This window comes from Pimephales promelas, chromosome 8 (genome assembly GCF_988280905.1).
Source record: "Pimephales promelas chromosome 8, fPimPro1.hap1.1, whole genome shotgun sequence".
Classification (NCBI taxonomy): Eukaryota; Metazoa; Chordata; class Actinopteri; order Cypriniformes; family Leuciscidae; genus Pimephales; species Pimephales promelas.
The window spans coordinates 1,883,593-1,898,843 of NC_142776.1; the positions used below are offsets into that span (position 1 = coordinate 1,883,593).

General features: G+C 35.3%; 1 protein-coding gene across 4 annotated transcripts in view; it reads right to left on the reverse strand.

The window, feature by feature from the left end:
- dlgap4b (DLG associated protein 4b) overlaps nt 1–15,251 on the reverse strand; it is a 179,049-nt gene that overhangs the window by 10,220 nt on the left and 153,578 nt on the right. For all 4 annotated transcript variants that reach the window (XM_089133708.1, XM_089133707.1, XM_039656519.2 and 1 more), the window contains 3 exons: nt 4,263–4,645; nt 2,385–2,476; nt 722–1,227 (listed from right to left, as the gene is read on the reverse strand). In XM_089133708.1, the coding sequence (XP_088989834.1) occupies nt 722–1,227; nt 2,385–2,476; nt 4,263–4,645 (981 nt within the window). The remainder of the gene's footprint in view (nt 1–721; nt 1,228–2,384; nt 2,477–4,262; nt 4,646–15,251) is intronic.

Here is a 15,251-nt window from a genome sequence, read left to right on the forward strand (position 1 = left end):
AACATTCCAGGATTTTTCTCCATATAATGGACTTCAATGGGAACCAAATGGAGAGTTTCAGTGAAAACTGTTCAAAGGGCTTTAAACGATTCCAGACGATGAATAAGGGTCTTATCAAGTGAAACGATCGCTCATTTAATAAATAAATGACAAAGTTTAAGTTTTATAAGCTCAAATGCTCGCCTTGCTCTGTTCTGTGATGCGCGTTCGTGACTCTCCTGTTCAAACGAATCTTTTTTCGTGTCATTTGGTTCATTCAACGAACGAAATGAACGAGTTGACTCGGGAAAAGATTCGTTCATTTTGATGAACGAGTTCGAACAGAAGAGTCATGAATAAACTTTGTTATTTATTTATTAAATGAGCGATCGTTTCGCTTAATAAGACCCTTATTCATCGTCTGGAATCGTTTAAAGCCTTTTGAACAGTTTGCACTGAAACTCTCCATTTGGACCCCATTGAAGTCCATTATATGGAGAAAATCCTGGAATGTTTTCATCAAAAACCTTAATTTCTTTTCGACTGAAGAAAGAAAGACATGGACATCTTGGATGACATGGGGGTGAGTAAATTATCAGCAAAAGTTTGTTTTAAAGTGAACTACTCCTTTAAGTACAATAGAGTGATTGCCTTTAATTTTTTCAGTTTTCACTTATTCGTGTTCTTGTGCGTGGCCCACATATGGGACGCCCTACAATCTCCAGATGCCAGATAAGCTTACCCTCCTCCGAGAGCTGGTGCTCTTTGGTTTCTTTCTCCATCTGACCGCACCATCCCTCCATCCGGCCCGTCTCGGCCTGCAGGAGCTTCAGGAACCAGTGCCCGTCCCGCCGGCACGCCGTGGCCGCCGTCGTCAGCGCCGGGGTTCCTCCGTTCCCCGTCCCGTTCCCGCTGTCCAGCCAGGGGTCGGGGGGCGGCAGAGACGAGGGGTCGAGCGCAGGGTCAAGGCTCTCCGAGAAGGACGAGGAGCTGCTCTGTGTGGTCGAGCGGTTGGTCAGGATCTGCCGCGAGGGGCCGCTGGTCGTCACCGCCACGTCGTCGTTGTCGTGGTTACCGTTGTCGAGGGACAGGTGGGGGGGTGAGTTCACTGATTGGCTGGCGCTGTTGACCATGACTTTCTTCTCGGTGTGTTTGGGGTTGGATGGGAACGTCAGGGACGTGAGCGAGAGATCTTGCGTGTCGGAGTCCGTCTCTTGACGAGAGGCCATGCTACTGGAGCGGCTGAAACTAACACACACACACACACACAATGAGGTCACTCAGAAATACTTATCAATCACAGTCCTATTAAACTACAGTCTCCATTAGTTTGTTGATGTTGACATGAACTGACATCAGACACAACGAGACAACATGCTTAAAGACAGATTTTGTTCGTTTAAATTTAATCAAGTTGATTTTCTTACGCATTTTCTCAGGAGTGCCACTTAAAAAAAATCAAGAAATCAATTATGAATTAATTAGGGCTGTCGAACGATTAATCGCGATTAATCACATCCAAAATAAAAGTTTGTGTTTACATAATATATGTGGGTTCACTGAGTATAATTATTTTGTATATATATTTAAAAACACACACATGCATGTATTTTTAAGAAAAAAAATATTATTTGTATATAAAATATTTACATTTATACATAATATAAATTAATATTTCTTAAAATATTAGAAAATATTTCTTAAATATATACAAGCATGTGTGTGTATTTATATATATATATATATATATATATATAATTATACACAGTGCACCAACATATATTATGTAAACACAAACTTTTATTTTGGATGCGATTAATCGCGCTTAATCGTTTGACAGCTCTAGAATTAACCTAAAATAAAAAATGAAAACAAATTACTTTGAAATTTGACAGATAAATAGAAATATTTAAAATTATTCCATGTTTTAAAAATAAAAAGGAGAAATAATCTGAAATGCAATCATAAACATTTTAATATATATAGTGTTTTCAGTTTTTTTAGTGTCACATGATCCTTCAGAAATCATTCTAATTAATATTTTTGTAAAATCCTTTTTTCAAAAGAACAGCATTCATTTGAGACGGAATCTTTTGTAACATTATAAATGTCTTTAATTTCACTTTTGATCAAGTTAATGTGTCCTTGCTAGAAAAAAAAACTCAAAGTAAGAAATTTGTTTAAAAGCAAATCTGATATGTAAATCTGGAACTGTGCATTGACTCCCTCATTAACAGTCTTTTTTTGACTTACACTTTTTTTCTTCTCCCTGAAGAACCGTGTCAAAAGCATATAGAAAAATAAAAGAGGAAAGAGCCTCCAGAACCAAGGTCGCTGAGAAAACGAGCTGTGTTTCAAAGGCTTTATCACGAGTAAGCGAAGAACAGGAAGTGAAACAAACTCACGTCCAGCCGTCCTCCACTTGAACTCCGATTGACTGGAATCTGGCCAATGGTGGCGTCTCTACTTTAGCCTGGATTTCCTGAATACAGTCGACCTGCAAACAGATGAGCCGTGTAACCGACCAACATTACACACAAAGCCCTATTTTAATAATCTAAGCTAATGGTCTAAAGCTCACAGCGCAAGTGCACTTAGATCCACATTTGCTGAGAAAAATGTTCGGCGCATCTAAAAGGGTTGTCCCTATAGTTTTAATGAGGAATGGGTGTGTTTTGGGGATAACGCATAATCCCATTCCCTTTAAAAGCCAGTCGCGCTCACTAAGCAGAGTGTGTGTTATGGCAGAGAGTACGCGCGTTGTGGATCCGCCTATAGACACATATTAATATTAATAATTAAATCACAAAACAAATACTATATGTTTTTGTTAGTCAATAGCGCAGTCTATTTCAGTTCAAAAATGATAATTGCGTCGGGCTGAAACTAGCAAAACACACTTGCCTGGCTCTGCATTGAGCCGTATCTATGATAGGGCCCATAAAGAGTTGGTTAATTTTCCAAATAAAATAAATAAATGCATTATGTAGGTGTTCTTTACTTTCTAAAAAGTGATTTTGAAAATAAAAAAGCACATCAAATACACACATTTCTACCATAGAGCCCAGTTTTCTCAAACCCACGTGTGACACCATTTCACAGATGAAAACATATCAGTCCCTCCAGAAAAACGCGATTATGCGGTCGATGAATTCAATGCAAAATCAGCCAAAGTCCGCATATTTATGCGGGGGCCGCATTTTTTCAAATACGCCGCACTTTCGCCACATAAATTGCCGATTTTCCGTGCAGAATATGCGGGGTTTGAATAATTTCATAATCCTCGCATTTTCGTTGCAAAAAAGTCACATGTATCTCAAAAAGAAAGTTGAAAAATGTTGCGTTTGCTTCACACAAGAGCCGCCATTTTCCCCTGTTTCCATGGGAACGTTATGAAGTGACGCAATTACGCGACGCCAGACAGACTCACGGAGGCGATTGACATCTCACAAATCGAACTCGTATAACTGTCTGTCACACGTTCTACCGTCACATCGTTACTTAATAAACAACATAAGATATAAGAAGTAGCATCAAACAGAAATTACCCGCACACACGGGGCGTTCGAGGCGCACATATAACACTGCAGACAATTCAACAGGGAGCGCGCAGCTCTTAAAGGGGCCACACCTTATTTACACTCGTTACAGTCTGAAATAAAACAAGATGAGAAATTAAATATTCCCAGCACTTTCTATGATGTAGTATGCTTGCTTATCAAAGGAAGTAATAAGAAATGACTCTTACATTAGCCTAGTGAGAACAGGATGTTGGGGGAATCACTTTTTTTCTCTTTTTCATCAAACCGCAATTTTTGCAAGTTCCCTCAATTTTTGCAAATTCCTGCAATTTCATCGCATAAAATTGCATAAATATCCCGCATATTCCATCGCATTTTTAAAGAAAACAGGCCGCGTAATCAATCAATTTTTGCCCGCAACAATCACAAAAAAAAACTCTGCGTTTTTCTGGAAGGACTTAATATGGTAAATGTTATATATAAATCGCAAATTTTTTTCACAAATTTTCACAAAATCAGTCATTTTGATCGCAAAATCACAAAAAAAAATCGTGAAATCCAGGAGGGACTGAACATAGTTCTGTATATGATACTGCATTTCTGTCAACAGATCCCCCTAAATATTACACAACGCACCTTTAAACAACGTGGCGCAGGATGTGAAAAATGATAATTGCGTCGGGCTGAAAATAGCAAAACACACGCCGGGTGTATGATGCGGCTTAAAACCCGCGTGCGACACACTCGCTTCAATAAACTCACTTGAATCCCGATGGAGGAAAGCTTCCGTCGTGGAACGGGGTCTATCGGGGGTTCGTCCGGGGCGAGAGGGTCCCCCTTCACCGCCTCAGTATGATGAGGGTTGGGAGAGATCACCACAGCCGCTGGGATCTGGGGTTCCCGGGGCGCCGCGACAGGAATCTGGGGTCGCGACCCCTTGGCCCGCGTGCTGTCGAGGCTGTCGGAGGAGTTGCTGCGTCCTGATTGGCTGTTGGCCTCGCTCTTGCGGTCGTGCTGGTCCGGGTAACAGTCCTGCGCGGATTCGGTGCTGCTCTGCACGGTGACGGAGATGAACGGTTTGGAAGTGGTTCGAGGGGGAACGGGAGGCGGAGCCACTTTCTTACAGCTCGTCAAACATGTGGAGACTTCAGAAACGGAGAGAGAAACAAACAAACATTTAGAGTGATCCGTTGTCACAACTCGAGTTTAGCATGCAAAATATGAAATCACTACATATATATAATATACATAATGATTATCTTAAAAACAACAATGATAGTCTTCTTCAGTGTCACATGATCCTTTAGAAATCATTCTAATATGCTGATTTAATCTCAAAAAACATTAATTTATGTTCTTATCAGTGTTGAAAATATTTGTGCGTGGAAACCGTGATTTTAAGGTGAAAATCTAGATGATGACTAGAAAGTTCAAAAGAACAGCATTGAAATTATTAAATATAATGTGTGTGTGTGTGTGTGTGTATATGTGTGTGTATATATATATATACAGTATATTAGGGCTGTCAAATGATTAATCGCGATTAATCGCATCCAAAACAAAAGTTTGTGTTTGCATAATATATGTGGGTGCACTGTGTATAATTATTATATATATATATATATATATATATATAAATACACACACATGCTTGTATATATTTAAGAAATATTTTCATGTATATACTGTATATAGATTTATATATAATTTAAATTATACATAAATATAAATATTTTATATATAAATAATTTTTTTCTTAAATATACATGCATGTGTGTGTATTTATATATATATATAAAATAATTATACACAGTTCACCCACATATATTATGCAAACACAAACTTTTATTTTGGATGCGATTAATTGCGATTAATCCATTTGACAGCCCTAATATATATATATATATATATATATATATATATATTGTATGTATTTAAAAAATTGAAAAATAATTTGTCACAAACATTGATCATTTATCACTTCAAAATGCAACGCAAGATTTTTTTTGAAAGAAATGTATATTTTTAATTTAACAAGTGTGCACTGAATTGATCAAAGTGACAGTAAACACATTTATGTTACAAAAGATTTCTATTTCAAATCCATACTCTACAAAAATATAAAGCAGCGCAACCGTTTAACATTGATAATAATCAGAAATGTTTCTTGAGCATCAAATCCTCATATTAGATTGATTTCTGAAGGATCATGTGACACTGAAGACTAGAGTAATGATGCTGAAAATCACAGGAATAAATTAAATTTTAACATACATATATTCATGTAGAAAACTGACTGTTATTTTAAATAGTATTTTTTTCACAATATTACTGTTTTTACTGTATTTTTAATCAAATGTAGTCTTAGTGAGCAGAAAAACATAAAAACTTAAAAAATTAAATACAATTCAGTTGGTTTATTGAAATTAAATTCAGAAACAATAATTCAAATTATTATCAATAATATTAAAGCCGACTTACAACAACACACAGGCTCGGATTGAGGCATTCTGGCTTATTTTTTCCTAACAACAATAATAATAATAATTCTATACTATTAATACTAGCACTCATGTATCTCATCCGCACAGCTCTGTGTGTAAATGTGTGTGTGTGTTTATGATTGCAGTCAGCTCTGACGTCAAACACAGCCGGAGACCTTTTTTCCAACAACACAGTTGTGTTTCCAACCCTGCAGTGACCTCGAATACATATCTGGACTCCAAAGACACACCAACTAATTCATTGTACACTAAAGAAAGCTGCACACACACACTATACAATCAAAACATCTGACATAAAGAACAAATAATAGATCTAGTGTTGAACATGAAGCTGATTCAAGAGACTGACATGATGACATCTGAGCGCTAATACTCAATGATATTCAGACATTGGGTGGACACTGTAAATGAGTGTTTGACTTTATACAGTAGGTTGACTTAATCGCTTCATTTATTGTTTGGTTAATTTGCAGGAGGTTAGAGAGAAATGAAGTGGACGGATGCCCAATATAAGCCCTGTGTGTGTCTCAGTATGAGTTCACTAGGGTGGAGTTGGCAGATGGAAACGATGGCAAACATAACAAGCCCACAGGAATCCTGTGTGTGTGTGTGTGTGTGTGTGTGTGTGTGTGTGTGTGTGTGTGTGTGTGTGTGTGTGTGTTGTAAATCTGTGCGTAAGAGCTGTATTTGTGTTTTATATGCAAACATTAAGCATGCTGGGAAAATTTTGTAAAGGTTTTATTCCTACATTGTGAACAGCTGTACATGTTAAATACACACTCATGATAGATTGTAAGCCCAGCACAAACATATGGACAAAACTATGGATTTTAATACTCTCCTTAAAGTGACGTGAATAAGAAGTTGGATTGACTAGTCAGTTTATTTGGTACTTTAATGGGAAGCTGGGAATGATTCATCTTTAATTAAACTAATACAATCTTTCTCTAAATCTACTGTTCTTTTCTGATTGTGACTTAGGCACAATCTGATGTTACGCAATCACCAATTATTAAATTAAGCAGTATTTTAGTTTTAACAAATGTGCATTCTGTCCGGCTCATTGAATGTCCTGTTTCACATTACAGAAGTGAAATGGGTTGCAAATGGCACGTTTTCCTCTCTACGTGGAAAAACATTATGATAAATCATGATAACAGATTGGTTGGTAAGCAAAAACCAAAACTACAGATAACCTGCATGTTGTCAAGCTATTTATATTTTGATTATAGGAGGTATATAGGTCTCTATGCTATTTTAAAGTCTTTTAATTGTGTTTTAGAGTCTTCTTCAACAGGTTTACATGCATCCAAGGTCAATCAAACACTAATTTCCTCATAATCTCCACTGCAGCATCAGCTCTTTTCTCTCAGTGTCTGAAACGCTTCAGCACTGTAAAAAAATATTTTCAAGATTTGTTATCACAACATATTTTCTTTTGTCAAATCAACTTTATAATAATTTATTTAGTTGAGAAAACTTATTATTTTGAGTTTCTGATGATTAAATCAATCTCAACTCACTTTTTCCAGTTCAATCAACTTCAAATTTTAAGGCAACTCAGGTTACTTACTTTTTTAAGTTAAACCAACAATATTTTTTTTACAGTGTAGTAATCACAACATTTTTTCTTTTGTCAAATCAACTTTATAATAATTTATTTAGTTCAGATAACTTATTATTTTGAGTTTATGATGATCTCCTTCATTGTATTAACTCATTTTTTCCAGTTCAATCAACTTAAAATTTCAAGGCAACCCAGGTTACTTACTTTTTTAAGTTAAACCAACACTATATTTTTTTACAGTGTAGAAATCACAACATTTTTTGTTTTGTCAAATCAACTTAAAAAATTTATTTAGTTCAGATAACATATAGTTTTGAGTTTCTGATGATTAAATCATTCTCCTTCATTGTATTAACTCACTTTTTCCAGTTCAATGAACTTAAAATTAAGGCAACCAGGTTATTTACTTTAAGTTAAACCAACAATATTTTTTTACAGCGAGTCTCTCTAAGCTCCGCCTCTCTGAGAGCTGCTCTGCTCTGATTGGTCAGAAAGCAAACGCTCATTATCATATCTGAATCTCAGCTGTTGATCACAGTGATACGAACAGAAACGTTTTACCGTGTCAATCTCGAACAGAACCAAACTCTTCCAGTGTCAGATACACTACAGTGATTGAGGGCGGGGCTAAGAGATGCTGTTCAGCCAATCAAGAAACACAGGCTGGCATTATGCAAATTAGTTCCACACCTACGCAGGACTGGAATTACGGACGACTCGTTTCACTTCAGAATCACTTTTTTCTTTTAGGAGACAAAAACTTGACCTTTAAAACTTTGCAGAGCTTTTACATTTACAAAGATCTACATGAAAGATCATGTCTGAAAAAGCGTTATAGGGGCACTTTAACATATAAGAACTTGATTCATACCCATATGCAATAAAGCAACCTACATTTTTAGTTGTAAAGGTTAAATTTCTCTGGACAAACACCTTAAAATCCATTCAAAACTCCCCACACACACGCGACTGAGTCAACACTGGTGTGTGTGAGGGATCCGGTATGAATAATAAGGACTTGATCATCCATGATCACAATAATCCTTCTTTGTCTTCACAGAGTTTAGAAAGCCATTCAACAGTAAAATCAGCTGGTTTAGTTTGGCAGGTTTGTTTGGAGCAGCTGCAGTGATATCTGTGTCAGCAAGATCCCAGAGTCTACGCTTCTGCATGAATCATTCATTAGGCAAGAAACCCCCGTTTTAGAAAGAGCAAAATGAAGTAGATTGAGAATGAAACTAGACATTTAACTGAGCCACGACGAGGGAATGTTAATAACTCACTGAACAACTCTCGTTAATGACCGTTACATTGTGTGAAACTCACGACCTTCATCTAAAACTAAAAGCAAAGCAAAGCACTACTATTCTTAAGTGCCTTAAGTAGAAATCACTTTAAACTTAGGATGGATGTTGTTCGTTTTAAACCGGATGTGCACTTAATATCAAGCTAAAGGACGATCCCATTAGCCATTATTAATTCCTCTTACGCAAGTTTTTAAGACAAAAGCAACCAATATGGATTAGGGCTGTTGGAACGAATTCCGAAATTCGAATATAATTCGAATATTAAAAAAAAAAAAAATCAATACTATTCGAACGCTAAAGTTACTATTCAAATATTGCTTTTATATACATTTAAATCACACAAAAGCAACCAATATGGAGCTTCACCGGTTAAAAATATCTTGGTGAATCTCATTAAAAAACTACAATTCCCTTCATTTAGCACCAGTGTTAATTTATAATAAACAATAATTTATAATAATATAAATTTATAATAATTTATAATAATAAAAAAATCAATACTATTCGAACGCTAAAGTTACTATTCAAATATTGCTTCTATATACATTTAAATCACACAAAAGCAACCAATATGGAGCTTCACCGGTTAAAAATATCTTGCTGAATCTCATTAAAAAACTACAATTCCCTTCATTTAGCACCAGTTTTTGGCGAGTAAACACACTTATGTCTTTAGTGAACGTAAACAGTTTGGAGAATATCAGATATGTATCGGTGTATTGGACTCGGCCTTAAAGGGATAGTTCACCCAAAAAATGAAATTTTTATTTGTTTTTTTTTTTGTGCTCAAAAAGTATTCTCGTCGCTTCATAAACTTAAGGTTGAGCCGCTGTAGTCACTCGGACTATTTTAACAATGTTTTACTACATTTTCAAGTTTCAATTATAGAAGCCTATGGAGGAGTGATCCAGCTCTCAGATTTAAAGGGCAACTATTATGGAAAATTCACTTGTTTGAACATAAATTGTTTCAACGACAGCCGGTAATGTATCCTAGAAGTGTTTTGTTGTGGGATGGGATGTAATAATGACATACATAGTAGTTTTCACTTATTTCCGACATCAGAGCCACTGAAAACACAGTGGATGTATTGTATTTTGGAAGTTTAAGTGGCACCTTTCCTTCATAAATAAGTTTACGTTTGAGCGAATCATTTTCTGACTGACTGTTTTGTGAACGAGGGTCAATTGAAAGCAGGTCTTGCTTCAAAGTTAATCCTCAACTGTGGATCGTCGTCTACTGTTTGCGATCCAGTAAGTGTATTTTATGATTTTTGAGCAAATAGTCTTTTCAGTGACCGTCGATGTCAGCCAATTCAACAACAAATGCGTCTAAAGTTGTCGTCGTAGGATGTCCGTGTATATAATTTAAACATTGTTTGTATAGTGTGCAACCGTTACCACACATTTATAAATATATATATTTTTAAAGATATTGTATTTAAAAACTGCATATATGTTGTTGTTCTGTAAGTTAGCCATCCTCTCACATTTGCCGAAGCACCTGTATGACTAAACATGACGCTACAGGTCCCTCGCATAAACGTAATTTCGCTTGTACAAAACAAACTTTATTACAGAATTTGTATGTGGTTTCAAAAAATTGCGCCAACGTTAGTGTTTGTGTGGGTCTGTGTGTGTGTGCGTGTTGCACATCCATAATTTCAAAGGAGATGCGATTATGGTATATTTTAAATATACCATGCAACAAAATGAGCCAAAAAATGTATCTCTAAGAAACAACATTTTCATCAGTAATGCATAATGGCGTCTGTCCCACAGAAACGCTCTCCAGTTTAGGCAAGGCGAGGCAAGTTTATTTATATAGCACATTTCATACACAGTGGCAATTCAAAGTGCTTTACATGGAAGAAATTAAAGAAGTCAGAATAATTAAAACGGTTTAGGATAAAAAAAATCATAATAATACAAATAAAATACAGTGTCAATATAAATAAAAACAGTTAAGAGTAAAAATAAAATAAAATAAAGTAATACCCCTATCTGAGATGGAAGATACTTGCTTATAATGAATTTGTTTAGTTCATTATTTGCTGAAAAATATTATTTGGAACATCCTGACCAATAAGACGGCAAACTAAACCACAAATCCTGTAAGACGGCAATAAGGAGCTTTAAGAGCAACAGAGGTAAACATGCACAAATGACAAACAGGGTCATTGTTGTAGTTGCTTACTCATGTGGAATACGAGCCCTAAATCTGAGCGACGCTGTGAGTGACCAACCCTGCTGGAATCTGCAAGGATTGGGTCATTATGTGGATTTGGCCTTCAGTGTGGGAAATGTGCATAATATGGAAACCTTCCCATGATGGATAGATGGCTGCAAACCCAGAAGAACACGGTTAATGCGTGATAAACCCCATGTGACATTATTTGAATGTCTACAATGAAATAATGTGGATATTTCCAATAATCCGAGTAAGGATTTTTAACATGACGAGCAAACCACATCACTACCATTTCCATGCACTTTTTATTATTCATTGGGATTTGTGGTTATTTTTACTGCCGTTATTCACAGCACAAATGGTCAACTGTGTTACTGACCGATGTTTTAATGGCATCGAAAGCAAATCACAACATAACGGTCTTCATTATGATGTTTTTGACCATCGATATATTGCATTACCTTTGTCGTGCATCATTGTCAACATGAACTCAAATAATATGCAATGCTTTCCTCACAAATCTGTGCATGACAATATCATCCCCATTCGTCCCTTCGGTCCGAGTAGAAAAGATGCATTTACATGTTTACTGCAGTTAAAATCAGCATATGCCACATTTGACTGTGGTTACTATGATTTTGAGCTTTTTTAATCAATTTAATCTAAGTATTTTGTTTAAATGAGGTATAGTTTAATCACAAGATTGCCTAAATCCCATTACACTCAGAAAAAAAAAAAGTATGAAAGCTGTCACTGGGGCTGTACCTTTTCAAAAGGTAAACTTTTGTCCGTTTTAGGTATTAATATGTACATTTTAGGTGTTAATATGTATATTTTAAATGTTAATATGTACATTTTAGGTGTTAATATGTACATTTTAAGTGTTAATTTGTCCATTTTAGATGATAATATGTACATTTTAGGTGCTAATATCTACATTTTAGGTGCTAATGTCAATTTTAGGTGTTAATATGTACATTTTAAGTGCTAATATGTACATTTTAGGTGCTACTATGTATATTTTAAATGTTAATGTGTACATTTTAGGTGTTAATATGTATATTTTAAATGTTAATATGTACATTTTAGGTGTTAATATGTACATTTTAAGAGTTAATTTGTCCATTTTAGATGATAATATGTACATTTTAGGTGCTAATATCTACATTTTAGGTGCTAATGTCAATTTTAGGTGTTAATATGTACATTTTAAGTGCTAATATGTACATTTTAGGAGCTACTATGTATATTTTAAATGTTAATATGTACATTTTAGGTGTTAATATGTATATGTTAATTGTTAATTTGTCTATTTTAGATGTTAATATGGCCATTTTAGGTGCTAATATCTACATTTTAGGTACTAATGTCAATTTTAGGTGTTAATATGTACATTTTAGGTGCTACGATGTATATTTTAAATGTTAATATGTATATTTATAGTGTTAATTTGTCCATTTTAGATGATAATATGTACATTCTAGGTGCTAATATGTACATCTTAGATGCTAATATCTACATTTTAGGTGCTAATGTCAATTTTAGGTGTTAATATGTACATTTTAAGTGCTAAGTACATTTTAGGTGTTACTATGTATATTTTAAATGTTAATATGTACATTTTAGTTGTTAATTTCTCCATTTTAGATGTTAATATGTACATTCTAGGTGCTAATATGTACAATTTAGGTGCTAATGTCAATTTTAGGTGTTAATAATATGTATATTTTAAGTGCTAATATGTACATTTTAGGTACTAATATTTACCATTAAGGTACAAAAGTGTACCTTTTAAAGAGGTACAGCCCCAGTGGCAGCCTTTTTCTCTGAGAGATGGTGCATGTAAACGTACGTCATTAAACTTAGAAACAAAAGTTCACCTGCTGCCTTAAAAATCGTGAGTAAACTCAACTAAACACTTGAAGATAACCAAGTGTTTCAACTCAAATAGTCAACTTTAAGTTTAATTTTTCAAATCTTAAGATCAAAATTCAAAACTTCTGTCTACAATTGGAGTTAAAGAGAAGAAATAAGTTCAAATTCAGTAAAGTCAAGGTTGCACAAGCCAATCAGAGCATATTGGAGTGGGAATTTGGGCCATTATGATTAGCTAATTAACTTTCAATTTTTAGCAATTTGCTATATAGTTCACATGCCAAACCTGTGAATTAAATGCATTATAGACCTCAAATGATTAAAGATGTCTCATCCCATCCGATTGGATTAGAAACAATTTCATAACAAGTTTTACGTGCTATTGCTTTCCTGAACCTGTTTCCAAGCTCTACACAAACACACACCTCAAATGTGTGTGAAGATCAGACAGATAAAACGTGAGCGGCACCATCCAGCAATCTCACATCTAACATCTGTTCCACACACACACACACACTAACGTGCTAATGGACACTGTATTGCTCTATAACACAGGAATGAGGAACACCGACCGTCACACACACTTTAGCTCTTATCACATATACGATGAGCCTCAGGGGTAAAACAGGAGCGACACACTCAAACATCCATCTGATAACATGAGGAAACAAAGGACAAATCAGTGAAAGATATACACCATGCAAATCTTGTCAAAGACGCCAGCAAACCACAATGAGTAAAATTTAACACTACATCTTCAGCTCACAATTAAAGGAGTGGTTCACTTTTTAAAAAAACTTTTGCTGATAATTTACTCACCCCCATGTCATCCAAGATGTCCACGTCTTTCTTTCTTCAGTCGAAAAGAAATTAAGGTTTTTGATGAAAACATTCCAGGATTTTTCTCCATATAATGGACTTCAATGGGGTCCAAATGGAGAGTTTCAGTGCAAACTGTTCAAAGGGCTTTAAACGATTCCAGACGATGAATAAGGGTCTTATCAAGCGAAACGATCGCTCATTTAGTTGAAGTTTTATTAGCTCAAATGCTCGCCTTGCTCTGTTCTGTGACACGCGTTCGTGACTCTCCTGTTTGAACTCGTTCATCAAAATGAATGAATCTTTTTTCCAAGTCATTTGGCTCATTCAACGAACAAACGAATGAATTGACTCGGAAAAAGATTTGTTCATTTTGATGAACGAGTTCGAACAGGAGAGTCACGAACGCGCATCAGAACAGAGCAAGGCGATCATTTGAGCTTATAAAACTTAAATTTTATTTTTATTTTTTATAAATGAGCGATCGTTTCACTTGATAAGACCCTTATTCATCGTCTGGAATCGTTTAAAGCCCTTTGAACAGTTTGCACTGAAACTCTCCATTTGGACCCCATTGAAGTCCATTATATGGAGAAAAATCCTGGAATGTTTTCATCAAAAACCTTAATTTCTTTTCGACTGAAGAAAGAAAGACATGGACATCTTGGATGACATGGGGGTGAGTAAATTATCAGCAAAAGTTTTTTTAAAAGTGAGCTACTCCTTTAAGAGCACTAAACTCCTGTAGGTTACCAAAAATTGAAGCAAGAATGAGCAGCTGTTGATCCCAGACCTTCATCACACATTTAATGAGCTGTTTTATGTTTTAGGACATGGGTGTGTTGTTGCTTCGGGAATACTGGGCGAAGGCTGTATAACTAATAAAAGCACTAATTACAGGCTTTTCTTTAGCTGAGACTTAGATTGTTATGCTGACGATTCATCTATGTGTGTGTTCTTCACCTTAGAAGCAACTCCCAAAACCTACACTAACAGTCACTATGCTTAAAAGAGGACAAGGGTTGAAGGATTAGTTCACCAAAAAAGAAACTATGTATGAAAACTTGTTTCCATCACGCAATAAAACAATTTAAAAGACAACTGCGACTTTTTAAATCTCATAATTCTGAACCATAAGAATTGTGAGATAAAAAATCAGTCTTTTATTCCTTAGAATTGGAGTTTATAACTATTTATACACAATTCTGAGAAAAAAAGTAAGAATTGCGAGATGCAACCTTGAAAAAAAAGTCTGAATTGTGAAGGGAAACAAAAGTGCAATTACCTTTTTTATGTTTTATTTTATTCAGTTGCAGAAAAACAAGCTTTCACAATGATTTAGATTTTTGAGCTCTATTAGAAAAGCTTGAATGTAAAAAAAAATAAAAAATCCCTATATTCTCCATTGTTGCGGCTCCTCTCTTCCCAGTCTGTCAGTAACGCTCTGTTTAGTTCCTGTGAAGCCCCTCCTCCTGAAAAGCACACTGTG